General features: G+C 41.7%; 1 protein-coding gene across 1 annotated transcript in view; it reads left to right on the top strand.

Annotated features, from left to right (window-relative positions):
- The window catches only part of LOC132576592 (uncharacterized protein K02A2.6-like), a gene marked incomplete at its 5' end in the record, with an annotated part of 82,076 nt that extends 68,937 nt beyond the window's left edge, over positions 1–13,139 (top strand). The window contains one exon of the mRNA XM_060245969.1: positions 12,888–13,139. Within this exon, the coding sequence (XP_060101952.1) occupies positions 12,888–13,139 (252 nt within the window). The remainder of the gene's footprint in view (positions 1–12,887) is intronic.
- Between the last annotated feature and the right edge of the window lie 11,898 nt (positions 13,140–25,037).

Here is a 25,037-nt window from a genome sequence, read left to right as displayed (position 1 = left end):
TGGTGAACATTAAAATATGTCAAGCATTAAAACATTTTCAAAACACATAAACACACAGTCAAGAAGAAGGGCTAATATGTGAGGGAGCACCAGACTAGAAGTCTTCACCCTCTGACAGAAGAGAATGATAGAGGGAGGCTGATATATCTCCCTGGAAAGGGAGTTCCAAAGTTTCATAGCCAGGTATAGGACTTAGGCAGATGACGAGATTCATGGACTCCAATCAAGCATTAGTTGCCCCCTAATGCTTACTTTCAGCATATCTCTGGCTGTAATCTGCAGTCTACTGCCCCTCCCGCATTTTCAGAGCCCACTTAAACATCTAGAACCTAGGTGAATATTGCATTTATCATCTGAATATTGCATTTCTCTTACTCTGAGTTGCCCCATCAGGCAAGTTGTTATTTGTACCTCTGAGATGGAGTATTCCTAGCCTATTTGCCTACTCAGGCTAGCTTTCCTTATGGTCTTAGCACCTATGCTTTATAGTAAGGCAGCCAATTGTGAAAGATTTCTGTTTTTTCAAATGGATTAACTGGGCATCGGTATGATTCTCCATTAAACCCTCAACATAAATCCACCATGGATCTCTGGCCCTTAATGCACACACTTGCTTTACTCTTTCTCCATTAGACATCTACTTCTATGCATAAGAAGTCATTAGAATCCTTATGCTACAAAAGGGACGACAGTTTGGGTGGGCTTCTCTCCAAAACATGTAGCCTAACAGTTCCTCTGACCCTGACAGCCTCAGTCATAGAAGCATAAATAAGAATCAGTTGATAAGAGTGGGATTTTCCACAATGCTTCAATAGGACTTTTTTTAAAAAATAAAACATCTAAACATCTACTTTTCTCAGCAACGTCTGTTTCATTTGCATATCGAGCACACAGCGCTCTTTGCAGCTGCTCTTTCATCCTGTGAGCCAATTTAGCAACCTCTTCCCAATATGTCTCATGTGATAAATTATACTTTAATCTAAATCTTGTGCATTATTGCTACTACAATAGCTGGCCAATTTCCTCATTGCTTCTACCCTCTGCAGCTCCCTTGGATCCTCTTTATCAACCATATTGTTTCAAGTTATTGGATTTAGCAATACTGGCACTCAGCATGGAAATGAGTACCTGAGAGATAGTGTTGTTCCTGCCAGTAAATTGAGTCAGTAGTCAGCTGAGGGACACCACACTTTGTGGTGTATCCCATTCTGAGAGGCTGATAACAAGGTCAGGCAAATTAATCTTTGAACTGTGTATTTCTGGGGGAATCCATGTTCAGGCAGAGAGGCTGCTCAACTGCTTTGAGAAGCAGATTGTAAATAACAGAATGTTGTCTTAGGGGGAGGGGCAATGGCTCTGTCTTGCAGAAGATCCCCAGGTTTAATCCCTGGCATCTTCAGTTAAAAGGTCTGCTTAACATGCAGGAGAGCAGCTACCAGTCTGAGTTGACAATACAGATCTTGATTCAGTGTACGGCATCTGCATGTTTTCAAGAATGATAGCATCATTTCAAGACTTTGTTCATTCTCCCTCAAATTGGGGGGAGGGCTTTAGCCCAGTGATGGAACATCTGTTTGGTATGTCTACAGTGGTTCAATCCCCCACATCTCCAGTTAAGGGAATAAGGTAATAGGTGATGTGAATACCTGGAGATCTACTGCCATTTTAAGTAAGACAATACTGGCTTTGATGGAGTGATGGTCTGATTCAGTATAAGTTATGTTCATATGAGAATACTGACAGTGCAGTTGACCATAAAAGGGTGTAGCTCTGCTTAGGATGGTATTGTGAGTTTACCAGTACTTCTCTCACTATGGAGTATGTAAGAATCAGTGTTATGTGTTCTTTAATAGGACATATTTTGGATTGCTTATTTCTATCAGTGCCTTTTCGGTCTGTCTAATTGCTTTTTGAATTTGGATTTCACCTCCAGCCTAGTTATTCAATCTGCCCCATCAGCTCAGTTTGATTTCTTGTCACAAAACTCCCTTATAAAATAACAGGGAGCAGAGACAGGGTCTGCTGCAGGAAAAAGAGAACAGTAAAAATCACTACACCACTTTTAAAGATGAAAGTACCCTTAAGTCTTCAGAACCAAGAGATAGGACACAAGGCAATAAAAATGTTGGTTCCTTCCTTCTGATAGGATGTTTTGACATATTCTCCCTCTAATCTGACAACTTCCTTTTCCAGAAAATGGAGAAAGAAACAAGGGGATCTGCTATCTTAGACTTGCTTCTCACCAACAAGGAAGAACTGGTTGATGAGGTAGAAATAGTGGGTTGGGCATCCTGACCAGTAGTGACCAATGTTCCCTCTAAGCTGCAGAGTATTGTGAGCAAAAATTCTACTTTGTGAGCTACTGGCATTAAAATTGTGAGCTACTGACATTAAAGTTGTGAGCTACTGCATAAATTAGTGTGCTCTGGGGTCATTCTTTCTGAGCTAAGACAAAAATGTGTGAGCTGGAGGCTAAAAATCTGTGAGCTAGCTCATGCTAACTCAGCTTAGAGGGAACACTGGTAGTGACCATGTGATTTTGGAATATACAGTCTTAGGGAAGGGAAAAGCTGTATGTAGTCAGACGAATATGTTGGACTTCAGAAAGGCAAACTTTGACAAACTTAGAACTATGCTGCAAAAAATACCATGGTCAGAAATACTTAAGAAGAAGGGAGTTCAAGAGGGAAGGGATTATTTTAAAAGCAAAATATTGAAAGCACAATCACAGACAATTCCTATGAGAAGAAAAAATGGGAGAACCCTAAAGAAGCCAAGGTGGCTCCATAAACAGCTCTCTAAAGCCTTGAGAAATAAAAATAGATTCGTTTAGGAAATGGAAGGAGAGTCTTATAACCAAGGATGAATATAAACAAACAACCAGTGCTTGTATAGAAAGAGTTAGGAAAGGTGGACTTCCGGGGAAAGGAAAATGCCGAGCTGAGCTGCTTCTCATAACAGGAGCAGGCTGAAACTTTTGTTCGGGGTAGTAAGGGGCAAATTAATGCCTACTGCCTACTTTTCTCAGTGAGAGAAAGGTCGAAGACTTGCACGGAAACTTTAAAAAGAGGTTTACCTTGGCTGAAAGGAAGTCCTGGAGGGGTCTGCTTTGAGGGGTCTCGTGGAGTCTGCATAGTCAACGTCTGCAAAAGTTCTCAGAGTCATTGATTTGACATAAGCTCATCAGGATCCTAACCTTCTTGGACATTTCTAAACATTTAAAGCTTTGAAAGACCAGTGGAAACTTGGATAACTGGAACAAAAGGTACAGAAGTTTTCTTTTCATTCCGGAGCTATTTGTAGCTTAAAGGGACAAAATTATAAGGTGGGAAAAAGAAAAATAGAAAGCTTGCAAGAAGAAGAAGGAAGGGGTGAAGTTAGGATTGTTTTAACATAAAGGACAGTGCTAAAAACTGCTAAAAAGTGAAAAGGAAATCATTGTTTAGTCTATCTGCGGTTTTGAAAGAAAAGCAGCTGCGTCACACTGGAACAGACCTGCAGCACTTCTGAGCAAGACAGGAAATACGTAAAGTATTGTGAGATCTCCATGAGAGTTGATGGTGACAAAGGCAGGAAGTAGTAAAGAAAAAAGCCTACTCTATACCATAGAGAAACATCAGCAGCCATTGTTGGGACTTCTTTGATAAATATCTTTACTTTGGGGGCTCAGAAACCAGCGAAATTGGGCTTGCTGGAAAGGGCAAGCCCTACTCTATTGAACCTGACTGTCAGATTGCAAATTGGTGAGGTCAAAAATTTCGTCATTTTTTAAAGGGGAAGAATTTTTTTAAAAAATTATATCTTGGCCTAGGAGACTCAGAAGAAGATAGAATAAAGTTTAACTAAAAGAGTAAATTCAGATCTTTTGAATTTGGTAGTTAAACTTGTAATTTGTGAGAACGAAATTTTTAGTATTTTTATTTTTTTATTATTATTTCATTTCTTCTAACCCTTTGTTTTTTGTTTTTGCCTAAATGTCTGAACCCAAGCAGACTCGAGAACGGGCTCTTTCATTAGAGAAAATGCAGGACCAAATGGATGCCATGGAAGCCAGAATAATGAAAGGAGTTAAGAGAATGATAGATGAATTAAAGGAAGAAATTATTACAGAGATTAAAAAAGAAGTGGATGATCTCAAAAAAAAAAACCTGAGGAAACAGCTAAGAAAGTGCAGGCGGTGGAAGAGAAAGTAAAAGTACATGACACTACCTTGTTGAAAATTCAAGAAAAAGTGACAATCCACGACTGTAAATTAATGGAAACTCAGATACATCTGAGAGGAGTACCTGAAGCAGCGAATGGTGATTTGAAAGGATATATAACAAAAATAATTGCAGAATTTTTAGAAGAAGACCCTGATGAGACCAAAAACATGTATGATCACATGTATAAGTAAATTCACTTTTTGCCAAGAAAAACAATTTACCAAGAGATGTTGTTATAAGAGATATGACAAAGGAAATGGTGGGAAGGATCATGAACAAAAACTTTGAACAGTCACCGATAGTAGGAGGCAGTAAAGTGAGAATCATGAAGGAGTTGCCAAGACAAGTGATAAACGACAAGAGAACATACAAAAAGTTGACAGAAAAACTAAAAGACAATGGCACGAGGTCCAGATGGATAATACCCGAAGGTTTGAGTTTTGAACTTCAGGGGAAGAGAGTTATGATTACAAATGCTCAGGAGTTGAATAGATTTTTTCAAGAAAATAAAGAATTTGCACCATGATGGATTACAAATTACTGTCTTGGAATGTTAATGGACTAAATTCACCACAAAAAAGAAGGCCAACATTTCATTGGATCAAGAAGCAAAATTGTAATATAATTTGTTTGCAAGAAGTACACATTAAACAAAAGGATTATAAATTTTTATGGAACAAACAATTGGGGACGGAATTTTTTTCATTAGCTGAACAGAAGAAAAGGGGAGTATTTTTCTATATTAAACAAGAATTGGAGCCAAAGTTAGTATTTAAAGATAAAGATGGAAGATTTGTAGCAGTTGAGATAATATTCAGTGGGAAAAGAACGTTGTTATTGGGACTATATGCACCTAACGGTGCATAGGATGCTTTTTTCAAAGACATTATACAACAGTTGGATGAGTTGACTTATGATCAAATACTCTTAATGGGAGATCTCAATGGAACAGTCGAGAACTCATTGGATAGATCTGGAGGGGAAAAAAACAATGGGAAAGAAGGGAAACTGCCAAAGTCTTTCTTTGAATTAGTTAAACAAGAAAACTTAGAAGATATATGGAGGAAGTTTAACCCTGAAGTGTGGGACTATACTTTTTTTTCTGCAAGACATAAGACTTTTTCCAGAATTGACATGCTGTGGGGAACTAGAGACTTAGGTCTCATAACAAGGAAGACAGAGATTTTACCTAAAATTGGGGCTGATCATAACCCAAAAATGTGGATTACAAAATTCTCTAAAAGATTGAGGAGATGGAGACTGAATGAAGATTTGCTACAGAGCAAAGAAACAGTGACATTTCTAGAAAAAGAAACTAAGGATTTTTTCCAAGTGAATGATAAAGAAAATATTGACTTTAAGATGGTCTGGGATGCTTATAAAGCAGTAATGAGAGGGTTGTTGATCACTCTGAACAATAAAGACAAAAGGAAAAAAGAAAAACAATTATTGGACATTCAAAATGAAATAAAGAAAAAAGAAGGGAAGCTGAGAAAAAGACCAGGGAAAAAGAAAATTCTAAGGGAAATCTCAATATTACAAACTCAAATGAGACATTTGTTAAACAAAGAAGTGGAATGGAATCTGAAAAAGCTCCAGCAGAAATCGTTTGACGGGGCATATAAGACGGGAAAGTATTTGGCGTGGCAATTGAAGAAAAAGAGAGAAAACAAAATAATTAGTAGAATTGTGATAGATGGAAGAGAAGTAGTTACTCAAGAGGGAATAAAAAGAGAATTTTTTAAGTATTATGCCAAGCTGTTTAAAGGTACTGGAGTAAAGAGAGAGAAGGTAGATGAATATCTACAAAAATTAAAAATTGAGCCCCTAACTGAAAATATGAGAAAAGTCTTAAATGACCCAATTGAAAAAATAGAAATTGAAGCAGTAATCAACGCGATGAAAAATGAGAAAGCTCCCGGGCCAGATGGATATACAGCTAAATATTTTAAAACTTTTAAGGATGAATTAATACCAAAATTGCAGAAGTTGATGAATGTAATAAAAACAAAAGTGAATGTACCAAATACATGGAAAGAAGCCGTTATTTCTTTGATACCTAAAGAAGATAGAGATGCCACAAATGTGAAAAACTACAGACCAATTTCGCTTTTGAATAACAACTACAAAATATTTACAAGAATTCTGGCAGAACGACTTAAACAATATTTGATAAATTTTATAAAGGAAGATCAAGCTGGTTTTCTTCCCAAAAGACAAATAAGAGACAATATTAGAACTGTTGTAAATATTGTAGAATATTACGAAAGACATCCAGAAAAAGAAGTAGCATTATTCTTTGCGGATGCAGAGAAAGCATTTGACAATTTAAACTGGGACTTCATGTTTGCAGTAATGGATAAGATGGAGCTTGGAGAAAGCTTTATAAGAATGATAAAAGCAATATATTCTGAACAAAGGGCAAGGTTGTGTGTTAATGCAGATCTTACAGACGAAATGAAAAACAGCAAAGGTACTAGACAAGGCTGCCCGCTTTCACCATTGTTGTTCATAATGACTCTTGAAATTTTATTGATGCAGATTCAAGAAGAAAAAGATCTAGAAGGATTACAAATAAAAGGCTACACCTACAAGTACAGAGCATTTGCTGATGACATAATGTTTATAAATGAAAACCCCATACAAGTTACACCTTTGTTGTTAATGAAAATACAAGAGTTTGGGGAGTTGGCGGGACTTTATATAAATAAAGAAAAATCTAAAATCTTGCGCAAGAATATGCAGATAAATAGACAACAAGAATTACAAAGACTAACGGGCTGTGAAGTTACCTCTAAGGTAAAGTACCTAGGGGTAGAGATAACAATGAAAAATATTGATTTGTTTAAGAATAATTATGAGAAGTTATGGCATAGAATAGAGGAAGATGTGCTAAAATGGAACAAGCTCAATTTGTCATTGCTGGGTAGAATAGCTGCAATAAAAATGAATATTCTACCAAGGATAATGTATCTGTTTCAAACTATTCCCATTGTGAAAGATGCTAAACAGTTCGATAAATGGTGAAGGAAAATTTCAGAATTTGTGTGGGCTGGGAAGAAACCAAGGATTAAAATGAAAATCTTGACAGATGCAAAAGAGAGAGGTGGATTCCAATTACCAGATTTGAAATTGTATCATGAAGCAGTTTGTTTAGTATGGATGAAAGAATGGATAACGTTGTTAAATAAAAAACTTTTAATGTTGGAAGGCCATGGAAAAAAATTTGGCTGGCATGCATACTTATATTATGGAAAAAAGAAGATGGATAGCCTTTTCTCTCACCATTATATAAGAAGTAATCTATTAAATGTATGGATGAAGTATAAGAAATATGGTGATGAGAGGAGACCTTTGTGGATAGTGCCAGCTGAAGTGATAAAGATAACGGCTAAAACAGCAAAAGAAAAACGGCTATCATACAATCAGCTTCTAAAAATACAAAGTAGAAAAATAGAACTGAAAACTGCAGAAGAACTGAGTTACAAGTATGATTGGTTTCAAATGCAACAAATAAAAAGTTTGGTGGAAAATTATATCAAAACTGAAGGAATAAGGAAGGAGCAAACAGAAATGGAAAGAGTTCTGCTTGGAGATAATGAGAAATTAATTTCAAAAGTATACCAATTACTCTTACAATGGTCTACAGAAGATGAAGTAGTGAAATCTCATATGATAAAATGGGCAATTAATGTAAATAAAGAAATAAAGATGGAATCTTGGGAATATTTGTGGCAAAATTCTATGAAACTCGCAACATGTCATAGTATTAAAGAAAATTGTTTTAAGATGATGTATAGATGGTATATGACTCCAAAAAAATTAGCAAAGATGAACAACAAGATGCCAGATAGGTGTTGGAAATGTAAAAAGCACGAAGGTTCTTTCTACCATATGTGGTGGACTTGTGAAAGGGCTAAAAAGTTTTGGCAAATGATTCAGCAAGAGATTTCTAAGATTTTGGGATATGAATTCAATAAAGTGGCAGAGACTTTTCTGCTGGGATTACAAATGGAAAGATTTCCAAAAGAAGACAGAACTTTAACATGGTACTTGCTCTCAGCTGCTAGGACATTGTATGCGCAGCTGTGGAAGCAAGAAAAAATACCAGAGAAATGGGATTGGATTACAAAAGTTATGTCATGGAGTGAAATGGACAAATTAACAATGATTTGGAACTTTTTAAGTTGGAATGGAAGAAATTCAGAAGATAGGACATTGGACAAAAGGACATTGGACAATCTTTGATAATGATTAAGGTTTTTAAAATAAGAATATAACTTTTGGGTTTTTTTTTTCTTTAATAGTTAAGCGTACCTTTAATATTTGTTTCCTTTAAGTAAATAACACTGGCGGGGGTCAAGTAATGGGGGGAGGGGTGGGGGAAAAGTAAGATATGGGGTAGAAAGTTTTTTCTTTTATTTTAAGTTTTTATAAGTTAAACCCATCTTTAAAAAGGGTTCCAGAGGAGATCCGGGAAATTACAGGCCAGTCAGTCTGACTTCAATACCGGGAAAGTTGGTAGAAACCATTATCAAGGACAGAATGAGTAGGCACATTGATGAACACGGGTTATTGAGGAAGACTCAGCATGGGTTCTGCAAGGGAAGATCTTGCCTCACTAACCTGTTACATTTCTTTGAGGGGGTGAACAAACATGTGGACAAAGGAGACCCGATAGATGTTGTTTACCTTGACTTTCAGAAAGCTTTTGATAAAGTTCCTCATCAAAGGCTCCTTAGAAAGCTTGAGAGTCATGGAGTAAAAGGACAGGTCCTCTTGTGGATCAAAAACTGGCTGAGTAATAGGAAGCAGAGAGTGAGTATAAATGGGCAGTCTTCGCAGTGGAGGACGGTAAGCAGTGGGGTGCCACAGGGCTCGGTACTGGGTCCCATCCTCTTTAACTTGTTCATAAATGATTTAGAGTTGGGAGTGAGCAGTGAAGTGGCCAAATTTGCGGATGACACTAAATTGTTCAGGGTGGTGAGAACCAGAGAGGATTGTGAGGAACTCCAAAGGGATCTGTTGAGGCTGGGTGAGTGGGCGTCAACGTGGCAGATGCGGTTCAATGTGGCCAAGTGCAAAGTAATGCACATTGGGGCCAAGAATCCCAGCTACAAATACAAGTTGATGGGGTGTGAACTGGCAGAGACAGACCAAGAGAGAGATCTTGGGGTCATGGTAGATAATTCACTGAAAATGTCAAGACAGTGTGCGTTTGCAATAAAAAAGGCCAACGCCATGCTGGGAATTATTAGGAAGGGAATTGAAAACAAATCAGCCAGTATCATAATGCCTCTGTATAAATCGATGGTGCGGTCTCATTTGGAGTACTGTGTGCAGTTCTGGTCGCCGCACCTCAAAAAGGATATTATAGCATTGGAGAAAGTTCAGAAAAGGGCAACTAAAATGATTAAAGGGCTGGAACACCTTCCCTATGAAGAAAGGTTGAAACGCTTAGGGCTCTTTAGCTTGGAGAAACGTCGACTGAGGGGTGACATGATAGAAGTTTACAAGATAATGCATGGGATGGAGAAAGTAGAGAAAGAAGTACTTTTCTCCCTTTCTCACAATACAAGAACTCGTGGGCATTCGATGAAATTGCTGAGCAGACAGGTTAAAACGGATAAAAGGAAGTACTTTTTCACCCAAAGGGTGATTAACATGTGGAATTCACTGCCACAGGAGGTGGTGGCGTCCACAAGCATAGCCACCTTCAAGAAGGGGTTAGATAAAAATATGGAGCAGAGGTCCATCAGTGGCTATTAGCCACAGTGTGTGTGTGTGTGTGTGTGTATATATATATATATATATATATATATATATATATATATATATATATATATATATATATATATATATATATATATTTGGCCGCTGTGTGACACAGAATGTTGGACTGGATGGGCCATTGGCCTGATCTAACATGGCTTCTCTTATGTTCTTATGTTCTGATATAGTTTTGCTACCATATGTTACTAATAAAAATTGTTTATTCAGAAAAAGAAAGAGTTAGGAAAGGTGAAACTCAGTATGAGCTTAGGTTAGCAAAAGATGAAGATGAAGAAGATAAGAAGATATTGGATTTATATCCCGCCCTCCACTCCGAAGAGTCTCAGAGCGGCTCACAATCTCCTTTACCTTCCTCCCCCACAACAGACACCCTGTGAGGTGGGTGGGGCTGGAGAGGGCTCTCACAGCAGCTGCCCTTTCAAGGACAACCTCTGCCAGAGCTATGGCTGACCCAAGGCCATTCTAGCAGGTGCAAGTGGAGGAGTGGGGAATCAAACCCGGTTCTCCCAGATAAGAGTCCGCACACTTAACCACTACACCAAACTGGCTAAAAACAACAAAAGAGAGTTCTTTTCTTATATTCAAAGTAAGAAAAAGAGCAAGGACATGGTAGGCCCATTGCAGGGACAGGAAAGTGAAATTGTAACAGGTGATGAAGAGAGGACAGAACTGCTCAATTCCTACTTTTCCTCAGTCTTCTCTTCTGAGGGAAATGATGCTCAGCGTGGCGAAAACAGAACATATAATGAGGGTAGGGAGTTGCATAGGGGTAGTACATAAATATCTAGTTTCTTTAAATGAAACTAAGTCATTAGGGCCAGATGAACTACATCCAAGGGTACTAAAAGATCTTGAGAATGAAATTTCTGAGCCTCTGGTCATTATTTTTGAGAATTCTTGGAGAACAGGTGAGGTGCCAGAAGATTGGAGGCAGGCGAATGTTGTCCCCATCTACAAGAAGGGGAAAAAGAAGGATCCAGGTAATTACTGACCTGTCAGCTTGATGTCTATACCTGGAAAGGTTTTAGAACAAATCATCAGTCAGTCAGTCCTGACTCTCAAGAACAAGTCATATCAGATTAACCTTATCTCTTCTTTTTTTGAGAAAATTACTACCTTGCTGGATCAGGGGAATGCAGTAGACATCATTTACCTTGCATTCAGTAAGGCTTTTGATAAGGTTCCACATGCTGACTTTGTTGACAAGTTGGTAAAATGTGGTTGAAATCCTGTTACTGTTAGGTGGATCTGTAACTGGCTGACAGATTGCTCCCAAAGAGTACTTGTGTATAGTTCCTCATCCTCTTGGAGAGGAGTGGACAAGAAGAGTGCCTCAAGGATCTGTCCTGGGGCCTGTTCTGTTCAACATCTTTATAAATGATTTAGATGAAGGAATAGAGGGAATGCTTATTAAATTTGCAGATGATACTAAATTGAGAGGGATTACAAATACAATAGATTCTATTGAACAGAAAACAGAAACAGGATACAGTATGATCTTGACAGGCTGGAAAGCTGGGCTGAAACCAATAAAATGAATTTTAACAGGGATAAATGTAAATTTCTGCATTTAGGTAGGAAAAATCCAATAAATAGTTATAGGATGGGGCAGATTTGTCTTGGCAGTAGTATGTGCAAAAAGGATCTAGGAGTCTTAGTGGACCATACACTGAACAATGTGATGTGGTGTGATGAGGTGCCTAAAAAGTCTACGGTGTGATGTGGTGGCTAAAAAGGCAAATGCAACTTTGGGCTGTATTAACAGAAGTATAGTGTTCAGATCACGTGATGTGATGGTATCTCTTTACTCTGTTCTAGTAAGACCTCACCTGGAGTATTGCAGTCAGTTTTGGGCACCACATTTTAAGAAGGATATAGACAAGCTGGAATGGGTCCGGAGGAGGGCGACGAAAATGGTGAGGGGTCTGGAGATCAAGCCCTGTGAAGAAAAGTTGAAGGAGCTGGGTATGTTTAGCTTGGAAAAGAAGCAGCTGAGAGGTTATATGATCACCATCTTCAAGTACTTGAAGGACTGTCATATAGAGGATGGTGTGGAATTGTTTTCTGTGGCCCCAGAAGGTAGGACCAGAACCAATGGGTTGAAATTAAATCAGAAGAGTTTCCGGCTCAACATTAGGAAGAACTTTCTGACGGTTAGAGCAGTTCCTCAGTGGAACAGGCTTCTTTGGAGGTGATGGGCTCTCCTTCCTTGGAGGTTTTTAAACAGAGGCTAGATGGCCATCTGACAGCAATGCTGATCCTGTGAATTTAGGGGGAGGTGTTTGTTAATTTTCTGCATTGTGCAGGGGGTTGAACTAGATAATCCTGGTGATTGCTTCCAACTCTATGATTCGAGATTATAATCCTGCAAAGACTAAAGTCATTTTTAGATGTCACTCAGATCAGCATTAGTCACATTTAACAACATTAAAACCAGATGTGCCATCTGGGGGAACTTCCTGTTATGAAGAAGTGAACATACCATCATGATTCTGGTAGTTCTACTTCAGAGTGCCTGTCATTCACAGATTTATTTGAGTGGAACTGCTTTTATGCTAGAGTCATGCCACAGGATAAGCAAGCAATTCATCACAATATTCTTCTGAAAGACAGGGGCCAAGACCTGTTGGATGCCCATGTAGTGCAAGCAGCCTCTTGGCTTACCAAAATGGCAAGGATAGCATGGGAAGAGGCTTGCAGTAGATGGTGTAGATGATATTTGAACTACCCAGTTTGGACTGTCATCAAACTGTGTACATACTTTATCCAATAGCAAAATCTGTGTTCATTCTGAATAAAGAGGCATGTGTCATTTGCATTCTATTCACAAAATATTTAGAGTTTTGTTATGTATGTGGACTCAAGGGAAAACTTTGGCTCCTATTCCAGGAGCCAAATGAGACCATAGAGATCTTCCTAGCCCGCCTGCGAGACTTGAGCAGGAAGGCGGAGTATGGCACACAATTGGAAGAGACCCTGCTTATGACGTTCACTCACGGCCTCAGGGACAGGAAGGCACGTCAGAAAATTGCGATGGAATCAAAGCCAACCTTGAAGAAGGCCCTACAAATAGCCACTGCCACCGAGGATGTGCACAAAGAGAAGGCCCGCTGCCCGGGGACCAGCACTCACCAGCTGTGACCGGCCGCAGTATCAGACGACTCCCTCAAGCTGCATCAGGTGACCCAAAAAAAAGCCTAGGCCACAAGCAACAGAATCGACCACCCCCCAAGACCTGCACCAGCTGTGGGGAGACACAAGTTCAAGAGCGCGACCTGCCATACATGCGGGAAGGCCGGGCACTCAGCCCAGGTGTGCTGGTCGGTGGGGCTGTGCCAAGGGAAATTTCCTCACCAACAGAATAGCCACCGCCACGAGGTCGCATTCGCAGACGACATCCAGGCACTCACCACTTCGGGAACCCAGAAGTGCCAGTTGCCACTTCCCTCCTCGGAAAATCTTATGTGACTGTGTTCATAGAAGACAAGTCCTGCAAAATGGAGGTAGACTCTGGGGCGGGCCATACGGTCATTTCAGCCCGCACGTTCAAGGAGATGTGCCCCGGGGGGGAAGCCCAGTTACAACCAACTTCATTCATAGTCCAGGATTTTCAGAAGCAGGAGGCTGGTCCATATCAGATGCCGAAAGTTCAAGGGCAAGCTCCCCCTCATCGTGGTGGAGGGTGATCTGTGCAGCCTTCTAGGTCGGTCCTGGTTCCAGGCCCTGGGCATCTAAGTGATGGAGATCCATTACACCCCCATTCAAAGAGATTTTCAAAAGGTGTGCGAAGAGTTCCCTGCTGTTTTCGACGGAACTCTGGGGACAAACACCGGGGGCCCCGTATCATTACAACTGGACCCCAACGTGCAACCCATACGGTTGAAGGCCAGGCGCGTGCCACTAGCTCTGAGGCCGAAAATCGAAGAGAAGCTGGACCACCTCGTGGCCCAGGGGGTTCTGGAACCAGTCGCTAATGTGAAGTGGGAGACTCCCATAGTAACCCTGATCAAACCCAATGGCAGCATACGGATCTGTGCTGACTATAAATGTATGATTAATAAGGCGCTGCAAGGCCATGCATACCCCGTCCCAGTGGTGAGCCACATGTTAGCATCCTTAGCGGGAGCAAAAAAATTTGGGAAACTGGATTTGGCACAAGCCTACCAAAGGCTCCCTGTGGACGCAGCCACAGCAGAAGCGCAAACTATCGTAATGCATCAGGGAGCCTTCAGAGTTAAACACTTGCAGTTCAGGGTCAGTATGGCTCTGGGACTGTTTCAGAACTTGATGGACTCCCTTCTTAAAGGCATCCCTGGGGTCCAGCCGTTCTTTGACAATGTGCTGATTGCGGCAGCCACCAAAGACATTTCAGCGACTGCCACCGAATGGTGTTACAGTGTTTTGAGGGGGCAGGGTTAAAGGTAAAATGGAAAAAAATGTGTATTCAGGGTGCCCACCATAGATTTTCTGGAATATATGGTGGATGCAAGCGGCATTCATCCGGCCCAGGACAAAATAAAGGCCATTTGTGATGCACCAGCTCTCACCAACAAGGCAGAATTACAATTGTTCTTAGGAATCTTCAATTTCTACCATGCCTTCCTTCCCCACAAGGCGTCAGTAGCAGAGTCCTTACATAGACTGCTGGACAAAAGGGCACCGTGGGTTTGGGGTTGTCGGCAAGCTGCTGCTTTCCAGGCAGTAAAAGACATTTTGACTTCAAATAGCTTGCTGGCGCACTTCGATAAGCGGCTACCCGTCGTGCTCGCGTGTGACAATTCGCCTTACAGGGTCGACGCCATGTTGGCCCACAGGCTGCCGAAGGGTCACAAGGTTCTGGTAGCCTATTATTCGCCCTGAGCCTGCCCCGGCGGGGAGGGCGGGGTATAAATAAAATTTTATTATTATTATTATTATTCAAGGACTTTACAAAAACCGGAGCGAAACTACGCTCAGATACACAAAGAGAGCCTGGCTATCATGGCAGGGATTAAAAAATTCCACGATTACCTGTATGGCTGGCCCTTCACTATCTTGACAAACCACAAGTCCCTGCTGGGCCTGTTCGCCCCCAACCGACAAATGCCCCAAATGCTTTCATCGCGGGTGTTGAGGTGGTCCATCTTCCTTGCGGGTTATCTGTATGACCTTAAGTACCGCCCTGGGAAAGCGATGGGTCACGCTGATGCTCTGAGCCACCTGCCGTTGCTCTCCATGGTCCAAGGCCCGGCCCCAGCATTCCAGATCATGTCACTGGAAGCCCTCCTGAACCCCCCAGTGCACATGAGGTACATTACCCACTGCTCTTCCAAGGACAAAACTCTCTCCCGAGTTCTGGACTGGGTGTGGAGGGGGTGGCCAGAAGGACAGATGGGCTCAGAATTCTCTGCATTTGTGTCCCGGGATGAACTGTTTCTGCATAAAGGGTGCCTGTTGTGGGGAAGTAGGGTGGTGGTGCCCCCAGTACTGTGACAGCGAGTTCTAACAGCGTTGCACAAAACCCATCCAGGGATTGTACACATGAAGGCGCTGGCCCACAGCTATGTATGGTGGCCAGGAATCAACAACGCCATTGAATCCTGGATGGCCTGATGTCAGCCATGCCAGGAGATCCATCCAGCGCCACCCTGTGCCCTGGCCCAACAGTGGGAGTCCACTCTCAACCCCTGGTCCCGCCTGCACCTCAACTTCGCGGTGCCCTTCCAGAGGCATATATTCTTCCTTATTGTGGACTCCTACTCCAAATGGCTAGAGGTAGTGCCAGTGGCCTCCACCTCTTCTCAGGAGCCATTACGGGCACTACGCAGGATATTCTCCACACATGGCCTCCCAGACATGTTGGTATCTGATAATGGGACGGCCTTCACCTCGGCCAAGTTTCAGGATTTCTGTGGCTGGAATTTAATAAAACACATAAGATCAGCCCCCTTTCACCCAGTGACAAATGGCCAAGTGGAAAGAATGGTGCGGGCTACGCTTCGGTGGGAAGGGCGGGATATAAGTCTAAATATAAATAAATAAATAAATAAATAAATATATGGGGAGTGGGAAGCACGCCTCGCCGAGTGCCTCCTAGTGCAGCATTCCACCCCCAGTACGGTCACCGGCCACAGCCCAGCAGAGCTTCTCATGGGCCAGCGGCTGCCAACCCTCCTGGATCGCATGCACCCGGACCACGCGCCCGACCTGCAAGAGGTGCCAGAGGTGGTCCGGGCCCCTCAGGAGTTCGACACAGGGGACTTAGTGTTTGCCAGAAACTCGGGGGAGGGGCTGGTATGGATACTAGCATGAGTATCCCAAGTACTAAAGGCCGTCATGTACATAGTCACCTCAGAGGGGGGATTCACAATAAGGCGACACATTGACCAATTACGTGCATGGGAGGCGCCCAGGGGAAAGACAAAAACAAGAACACAACCTCCCCGGCTCCTGCTCTTGGCAAAACAACCCCTGAGCTGGAGGAAGCAGAAGAGCCAGCAGCTACACCCGTGCCAGAACCAGCGGAACAGACGGGACCACCATCAGCACCAGAAACCTCGGAGGATCCAGTCCAGCCGGCGGATTTCCCCTCGGCACCAGGGCCTCCTCCAGCAACGCCTGAAGCAAAAACCACATCACCGCCAACTCCTGTGCTCAGGCGGTCGACGTGAAAGCACAGCAAGCCCACGTACCTAAAAGACTATGTCCACTAGGGGCTTGCAAACTAAGGGGGAAGGAATGTTATGTATGTGGACTCAAGGGAAGACTTTGGTGTATCCTCCGGGCTCATTGGAGCCATACAGACTGAGCTTGGGGACTTGGGAACAAAGGGTTGTAGGATTCAAACCCCCGCAGCCCAGGACCAATCACAAGCCCCCACCGGTTTGAATGACCCAATAACGTGCTTGCGCGGGAACCCAGAGATGTATATAAGTTCGGCCCGTGGGCCCCAACGCCAGTCTTGTACTGTGATCTTTTACTATGTGATTCCTATTAAAGAGCTTGTTATCACTTACTCCAAGACTCTGCCATGCATAGAACCCACTATATTATAAGTTTATTTATTTATTTTGTTCAATTTATATCCCACCCATTCTACAAAGACTCAAGGCGGTTAACGACATAGGATAAACAAAGGCAACGTTAGTCACCAATGTTAAAACAATAAAACAATCGAGTAAAATCACAATGGTGGTACTACATCTATTACAGGCAGTATCTTCCTCTCTCCAAAGCCATCGAATCCTAGGCAGTTGGTACTAATACAAAATAAGTCCAGGTGAGGTGGCAGCCTTCTCCCATGTAGATGTCATATGCCATCCAGAACAATTCAGTCTTGCAGGCCTTGTGGAACTGTGATAGGTCCCGCAGGACCCTAATGGTTTCTGCCCAGACTCAGTAATTTATGAAGTAATAATGAAGAAAAGAATACTACCTCTTCACCATTAAGAGCAACTAACCCCTCTCTATTTGGGATTATGCAGGAGAAGCTAACATTATCTTTATTCCATATAGACTGAGCCTTGAAACATTTTATATTATATTTTATATTACATTTTATATTATATTAATTTGACATTCAAGATTATTTTGGAGGGTCACATTCAGGCAAAATACCTAAAAAGTTTTCCCAAATAGTTTCAGGGAGGTTCTACACACCCTTGCTTTGCCAGCATACTTACCTAAAAATGGAAATTAAAGGCAACTGTGAAGTTTAATGCCTAAAGAACCTGAGGTCACTAAAACAATTTTGGAAAACTAGAGAAATATCATATTTAAATGCCAAATATAATGTCAGACAAAAGAAACCAACTCTTCTTTTTTCATGCCTAGGGTGGCCAACTGTGGATTGGGAAATTTCTGGAGGTTGGGGGGTGGGGTCTGGGGAGGTTGGGGTTTGGGGAAGGGAAGGGAAGGGACATCAACAGGGCATTATACCATAAAGCCCACCCTCCAAAGCAGCCATTTTCTCCAGAGCAACTGAGCTCTGTAGTCTGGAGATCACTTGTAGTTCTGAGAGACAATCTAGAGGTTGGCAACCTTAATCATGCCCCATAAAGTATTCTGCACTTTGTATTCTCTCTATGACTAAAGAGATAAATAAAATGCCTTTCCTTTCCCATAATTCTTTTTTCTCTTTGGACTGTTCACTGATAAGTATGCTACTCCCATTTAATTAGGCATGGTTTGTGCACAAGAAGCTGAGCCAGAAGCGCTTCAAATTCTTTTGCCAGTTCTGACATTGGCAGCTTCTCATTTTAGCCTTGGGCAAGGCACTCTAGTACTTTCTATAGTTTCTCTTTGGGTTGGTTTTTAACAAAAACTAAAAGAGATTCCATCCATGGGATCATTACCCTCATTCCCCCAAGCCATGAGGGTTCTTTGGAGAATTAATTCAGCATTTTCTGTTAATGTATTCGGTCAACTATCCAGGTATGGAACTTTTAGGACCACTTCCCAGCTCACATTATATAGCAGTCAAGTCCCAATTGTGTTACACTGGAGTTTGTTGAAGTAAACATACAATGTGTGTAGGGAAAGCAAACACTTCTGAAACATGAGGTATTTTGCAAAGGGTGCTGAGAATTCTCTGTTAGAATTCACACAAGATATTCCACCAACAACAAATAAATGATATGGAAGTTGGATCAGTGAGGCACAGGACAGTGGCCTTCTGATGCTTTAGCTTCCAAATGATGGGCATGCATCTGTGAATAAGCCCTAAAATAAGGTTAAGGTTCCCTGATGGAAATGGCTGCCCATATTCATCTACCATATGGTTGCCATTTTGTCATGCATTTGCTGCATTTTTAATAAAATGAAACTGACCCTGAAACATCTGTGTTCAATAGTGCAGTGTGAAAGAAATTTTATGGATCTGTTTAGAAGAACAATACTACAACCACCACCCTAGGCCACATACTTCAAGGGTGCAAGTGAGTCTTCCCTTTGGCAACTTATCTCTCTAGGTCTCATGATCCCACCCCTTTCTTCCATTGCTCTCACTCTGTCTGTTACCCCATTTCCTAGCAACCATATGTATGCAGCTTATTAGAAGACTCACCTTGGCTGAAGTTCCCAGAGCCAAGTCCCCATCTCAGCCTCCTCCACCATCTGGTGATCAATAGCTTCAAAAAAGACCTGCACAAGTGCCTGAGCTTATTGTGGCAGAAGCACACAGTGCAAGTTTAAGGGTGCAAGAGCTGCACAGTTGAGAGTAAGAAGCAGAGGAAGGGCAGGATTTTTCCCCTCTTGACAGCTCAAGTTTTCCTTTTATTACTTAAAGTGAAGACTGCATCATCTTATTTGTTCTGATGGGAGTAAAGTCTCCAGTTCAGCAATCCCACACCATTTGTTTATTTTTATGGTTGAGGGAACCATGATTTCCTTAATATGACTGGCAGTGCCTCCTGTTCCGTCCCTTGAACACTTATACTTCAGGCAGAAATTCAGCCAGGGAAATATCTCACATCTCCATGCTCATATCTCTGCTCACAAAAGGTCATGTGGAAGAGCTGTGGCTTAGTGGTAGAGCCTCTGCACAGCATGCAGAAATCCCCTACATCTCCAGTTAAAGGATCAGGTAGCAGGTGATGTGATGGACCTCAGCCTAAGAACCTAGAGAGCTCCTGCCTGTCTGAGTAGACAATGCTGACTTTGATGGACCAATAGTCTGATAAGGCAATTTCATGTGTTCATCTGTTCATGCTTTCTCAGTTATTAGAAAATTATAAATTTGACTGGGGGGGAACTATTGTAATTTTCACACCATGGAAACACTGGCGGCTGAATTTATGCCTATGAAGTTAAGGGCACAAGAACCTGGTGGAGGTGGGGGATAGAGTGATAGTAAGTTTACCAATATACCGGGGGGGAGGGGGGAATGCCCTGTAATAGAGGCATGAAAGTTATTTAAACATCACCTGGTAAATAACACCTCATTAAACTTCTATTGCAGAAAAATAAACAGGTTTATTCTTTAAAGGAATTTTTTATGCTGGTATGTGCCAGTATGGTGTACCAGCACTTCTTTCAGCTGGTGCTCTAGGCCCATCTGTGCTGAGGCACAAGCATGTCTTTTTCTCCCCCTTTACAAAAATAAAGCATTGCAGAAGTATATATGAGGGAAGATGTTTCCTCAAGAATCCTGGACCAAGTTTGTAAAGGAATTTAAAGGTAAGAACTGGAATCTTGAATTTAGCCTTGAAAGATATACACAATCTATGCTGTTTTTGAAAAATACGCATTTCATATTACTTTCACCTGTCACTGGAAAACAATCTCACAGTCTATAAAACTAATGCTTCTAGTTAACCTTGAAAGGTAGTTCCACAAAGAGCTCCTTGCAGTAGTTTAGTTAGACATTTACTAAGACATGCAGAGCAGTAGCTGATACTATTCTACAAGAAAGCAGTTTCCTCTATACTGTTTATGGTGTTATGTGAGTGCATTAATAAATTAGAAAATATATTAGAAAATGGGAATATTTATGGAAGAACTCTATGAAACTTTCAACATGTCAGAGTATTAAAGAGAACTGTTTTAAAATGATGTATAGATGGTATATGACTCCTAAAAAATTGGCAAAGATGAATAACAAGATGCCAGACAGATGCTGGAAATGCAAAAAACATGAAGGTTCTTTCTACCATATGTGGTGGACTTGTGAAAGAGCGAAAAAGTATTGGCAGATGATCCAACAAGAAATTTCTAGGATCTTGCGATTTGAATTCAAGAAAGCTGCAGAGACTTTTCTGTTGGGATTACAAATGGAAAAATTTCCAAAAGAAGATAGAACTATAATTTGGTATTTGCTTTCAGCTGCTAGGACACTATATGCGCAGTTATGGAAGCAAGAAAAAATACCAGAAAAATGGGATTGGATTGTAAAAGTTATGACATGGAGTGAGATGGACAAATTATTAGAAGAACAATTATTAAAGAAGTTATTAATGAAAATTGTTACCATATGTTATCAATAAAAAATTTTAAAGCAATAAATTAGAAAATACCTTTCAATGAATTGTCATATATGGATCTGTGTTTAATACTTATTCATCACATTGTATATTAAGTTGACCTGTTACCAACTTGGCCTTATTTGGATGAAGCATACAGAGGACCTCAGGTCAATGAAAACCATCTGCTGAACAGCAAACTTGGAATTCTGAGTCACTGGAACTGCACATACGGAAAGGATAGGTCCAAGTAGAATTAAATACTTTGTGACTTATGTACCAAAGGAAGGTGGTACACATTTTATCACTAATGATACAAATCATATGTAACTTGAATAACTGACTCAACGATTTGATAATATAGTGGGTGACTTTATACACACACAGGCACCCCTCTGTAAGAAAAGTCTTTGCTTTATTTTCTGTTCTCAGAATGAAGTCCTTTGACAAAAGCTATCCAAACTTTCTGTATGATATCTAATGTTTCTGCCCTGACATTTGTCTGCATGTTGGTCTGCCGTATAGATGGAATCTGCTGCTGTCAGCAACTCTAAGTCCTAAACCACTAGAGAACATATGCTATGCTCCCCCCACACACACACACACACACCAAGAATGCTAAATGCATGGAGGAAAATAGTAGCTTGGACATACTAAACGTGAATACCAAAATTCACCCAGAGAACAGATATATGACCTAGATATGAGCAGAATGGAAACTAAAGTTCTAGTTCTTGCTATCCCTGTGATTCTTTGAGACAATAATTTGACACAACACTGTCCCTGCCATGGCAGAATTGCTATACACACTGAAACTGAGTTGCTTTTATTACACCTGGAGGAGGTTGTATGAGGGGTGGTCTAAATACAGAATGCTATCCACATGGGCTTTTATCGTACCACTCTCAGCAGTGTCAAGTTTTTTAGAAGAATACTCCTCCTCTCCCACCCCAAACATGATAGAAACATCTCTTCTGGTTTTATTATTTTTTATCATTTAAGAATGTGCATGCACAAAGCATTTACAATCCATATCTGACCCATTTTGGTCATTTGAAAAACAAACCTTTCTTGAGCATTCAAGGGTGATCAACAAACAAATGTTGATCCTAACAGAAGGGTGACAGAGCACACCTGTTAAATTCCCAATGCAATAGTCCACAATAATGTACAAACAGGGTGTCAGCCTTGTGAATTAGGTGCCCCCATGTGACTTAGTAGGGTTAGCAGTGCACAGGGAGGGGGGGGGCACCAGAAGTTAGCTTTGCCTAGGGTGCCAGACAGTGTAGTAGCCCTGTGTACAAAGAACTGTTTCTTCTTCTCTGTCCTATATTTGTTGTTTAAATTCTTTCAGAGAAATCTTGAGGTAGTTATTTGGGGAATCAGAAAAAAAAATTAAAATAACCCATCAATTTATAAGCTGCCTTGCAATGTGTTCTCTTCAGTGCATTTTTGTCTATTCTCCCTCTTAGTTGGAGGCCATCTTGTCAGAGAGGCAGGAAATAGAATAATTCTTCTTCCTCTACTTTGACCCTGGAGCACCCAGATCTCCTCAGTTTCTTTCCTGCCTCTAAAGGGAGAGCAACTAGCTAGTTTAGCTCCAAAAAGATAAGAAGCAACTTACCTTTTTTTTCTATTACCTAACTCTTCTTCCTTTAACCTTACTTCTTTTAACTATTTCCTGAACTTTAGTCCTCTAGCCCTGTCCTCCTTCTCACCTTATATTCCAACTCTTTCACTCACAATCTGTGAGGAGGCAGCAATACCACAGTCAATTTTCAAAGCGGTTGTTTTTTTTTTTCTTTCTTTCTTCTCTGCTGAGCGGCGCAAGCCACAGCAATGGAAAGCTTCAGGGACGAATTCTTGGAGGATGCACCTTCCCTCGGCCCTCATTCTGACGCCTTGGGAAGGGACTCCAGGACTGGCATGTCTTTGCAGCTTGCTGCGGTTCCCGGCAACGTGTCCTGCTCTAGTGACTCCGGTCACCGCAGGCAGAAGCGTGCAGGCTCATCATCGGGCGCACTTGAGGCTCCTGCTTCTCAGAAGTGAGTGACTGACGGCAGCCATTTTGAAGATGCAGTTTTGGTGCGCATTTTGCCCGATCGGCGCCACGAGCCATCTACTGCAGTACAGGGCATGGTTGCCAATCTCCAGCCAGGATACTACCCAGGAGGCCAGCCCCTATCGGATCAAGCCTCCATGATGGATCCAGACCTGACGTGCCAGGCTGGAAATGTACCCAACCCCAAGGGGCTTTTTTCTAATGATTTTATGACCATGATTCAGCAGACTATTAGGGTCGAATTATTCAATGCCTGTCAATCAGGGGCTACTAGCATGGGGTCAGTGGGATCCAGATCTCCTTCCCCTCCTCCTCCGCATCGCACAGGTTAGAGTTTGCCCAGACAGGACATTTGGCCAACTAAGGCAGCCAGAAAGCAGATGTCTGACTCTAGATTACTAGAGGACAATTCAGAGGAGACACAGTCAGAGGCAGAGTCTCAGTCCAAAGATCAAGAAAATTTTATTTCAGATGAGGAGGTGGAGGATATCTGTGTTCCACCTCAGTCGGTTCGTTGTTTTAAAGCGGACGATTATCAGTATTTGTTAACCAGAGTTATGGCAGCCCTGGCGCTCCAGGATCCATCCTCTGAGGAGGAGAATACCAGCACTGACACTAATCCTAGGAACAAAACTACTGGGAATAGGGAGTTTTTTCCAGGCTCTCACACAACTGCTAAGGTTTTCCCATTTCCACAATTCTTTGAGAGGCAACTCAAAGCTGAATGGGAAAAACCTAATTCCAATTGCCAATTTCCTGGGTTGGTGAAAAAGTTATATGATTTATCTGTTTTTGCAAATGAAATGTTACAGGTTCAAGTAGTGGACGCCCCAGTGATGGCACTTCAAAACTTGGGTTAGTTTCAGAGGACGGTCATGGTGTCATCAGGCATAACTGGGACAAGAAAATAGATCTGGCATTGAAGAGGTCACACAAAGCGGTGACAATGGAAATAAAGGCAAGTACAGCATCCTCTATGGTTTCTAGAGCAGCTATAGTCTGGGCTAGAAGACTCGCACAACTACTGCCGGAAAACAACAAGAAATTAATTGAGGGAACCACTAGGCTTCTTAAAGCAGCAGAGTTCACAGCTGATGCATCTTTAGATGTGCTCACCTTTTGCTCCAGAGGTTTAGCTTTAGGGGCAGTAGCCAGAAGAGGTATATGGCTGAGAGCATGGCCGGCTGACAATCACTCCAAACAAATTGTGATCTCTTACCCGTTTCAAGGAGAAAAGCTCTTCGGCAGTGCTTTAGACAAAATTTTAGTGGAAACTAAAGACAAAAAGAAGGCAATGCCAAAGAACATTAGGAGAACTGATAAAAGAGGTTTTTACACTCAGCCCTTTCGTTCTTCACACTCATTGGCCAGATCTAGACCCTATGCAGATAATAAAAGATAGTCCTGGAATCAGCTAAGACAGACCTTCAGAAAAGGATTCAATAATCCTAGATTCTCCAAACAAAACGCAGACCGCAGAGACAAGCAGGATTGGGAACCGAAGTTCAACAAGGTGTGACTGGACTTCAATTCCGGTAGGGGGAAGACTACATCATTTTTGAGATGCCTGGGAAGCTTCCCAGACGAACTGTTGGACATTAGAAATCATATTGTGCGGTTATGCAATAGAATTCAAAAGCACCCCACCGGAGCGCTTTCTGATATCCCCAATTCGAAAGGATTCTACAAGGAGATCAATAACGAACAAAGCCATATCACATTTTCTCAAAATCAATGCCATAGAACAAGTGCCCATAGAGCAGAGGGGTCGAGGCGTGTACTCAGTATTCTTCACTGTACCCAAGAAGAACGGAGACTGGAGAGCAATACTCGACCTAAAGTTTCTCAACAAGTTCATCCATCTCCGACATTTTCGGATGGAGACCCTAAAGTCAATCACAGAGGCTCTGCAACCAGGGGAGTTCCTCACGTCGTTGGATCTCACGGAAGCCTCCCTACACATTCTGATTCTTTTATCCCATTGGTGCTTCCTTTGGTTCTGCATGGGGCACAGACACTTCCAGTTCAGGGCACTTCCTT

The sequence above is a fragment of the Heteronotia binoei genome, chromosome 1 (genome assembly GCF_032191835.1).
Source record: "Heteronotia binoei isolate CCM8104 ecotype False Entrance Well chromosome 1, APGP_CSIRO_Hbin_v1, whole genome shotgun sequence".
NCBI lineage: Eukaryota > Metazoa > Chordata > Lepidosauria > Squamata > Gekkonidae > Heteronotia > Heteronotia binoei.
Note: the sequence above shows the minus strand (reverse complement) of the source record. Positions and strands in the feature narration are given on the sequence as shown.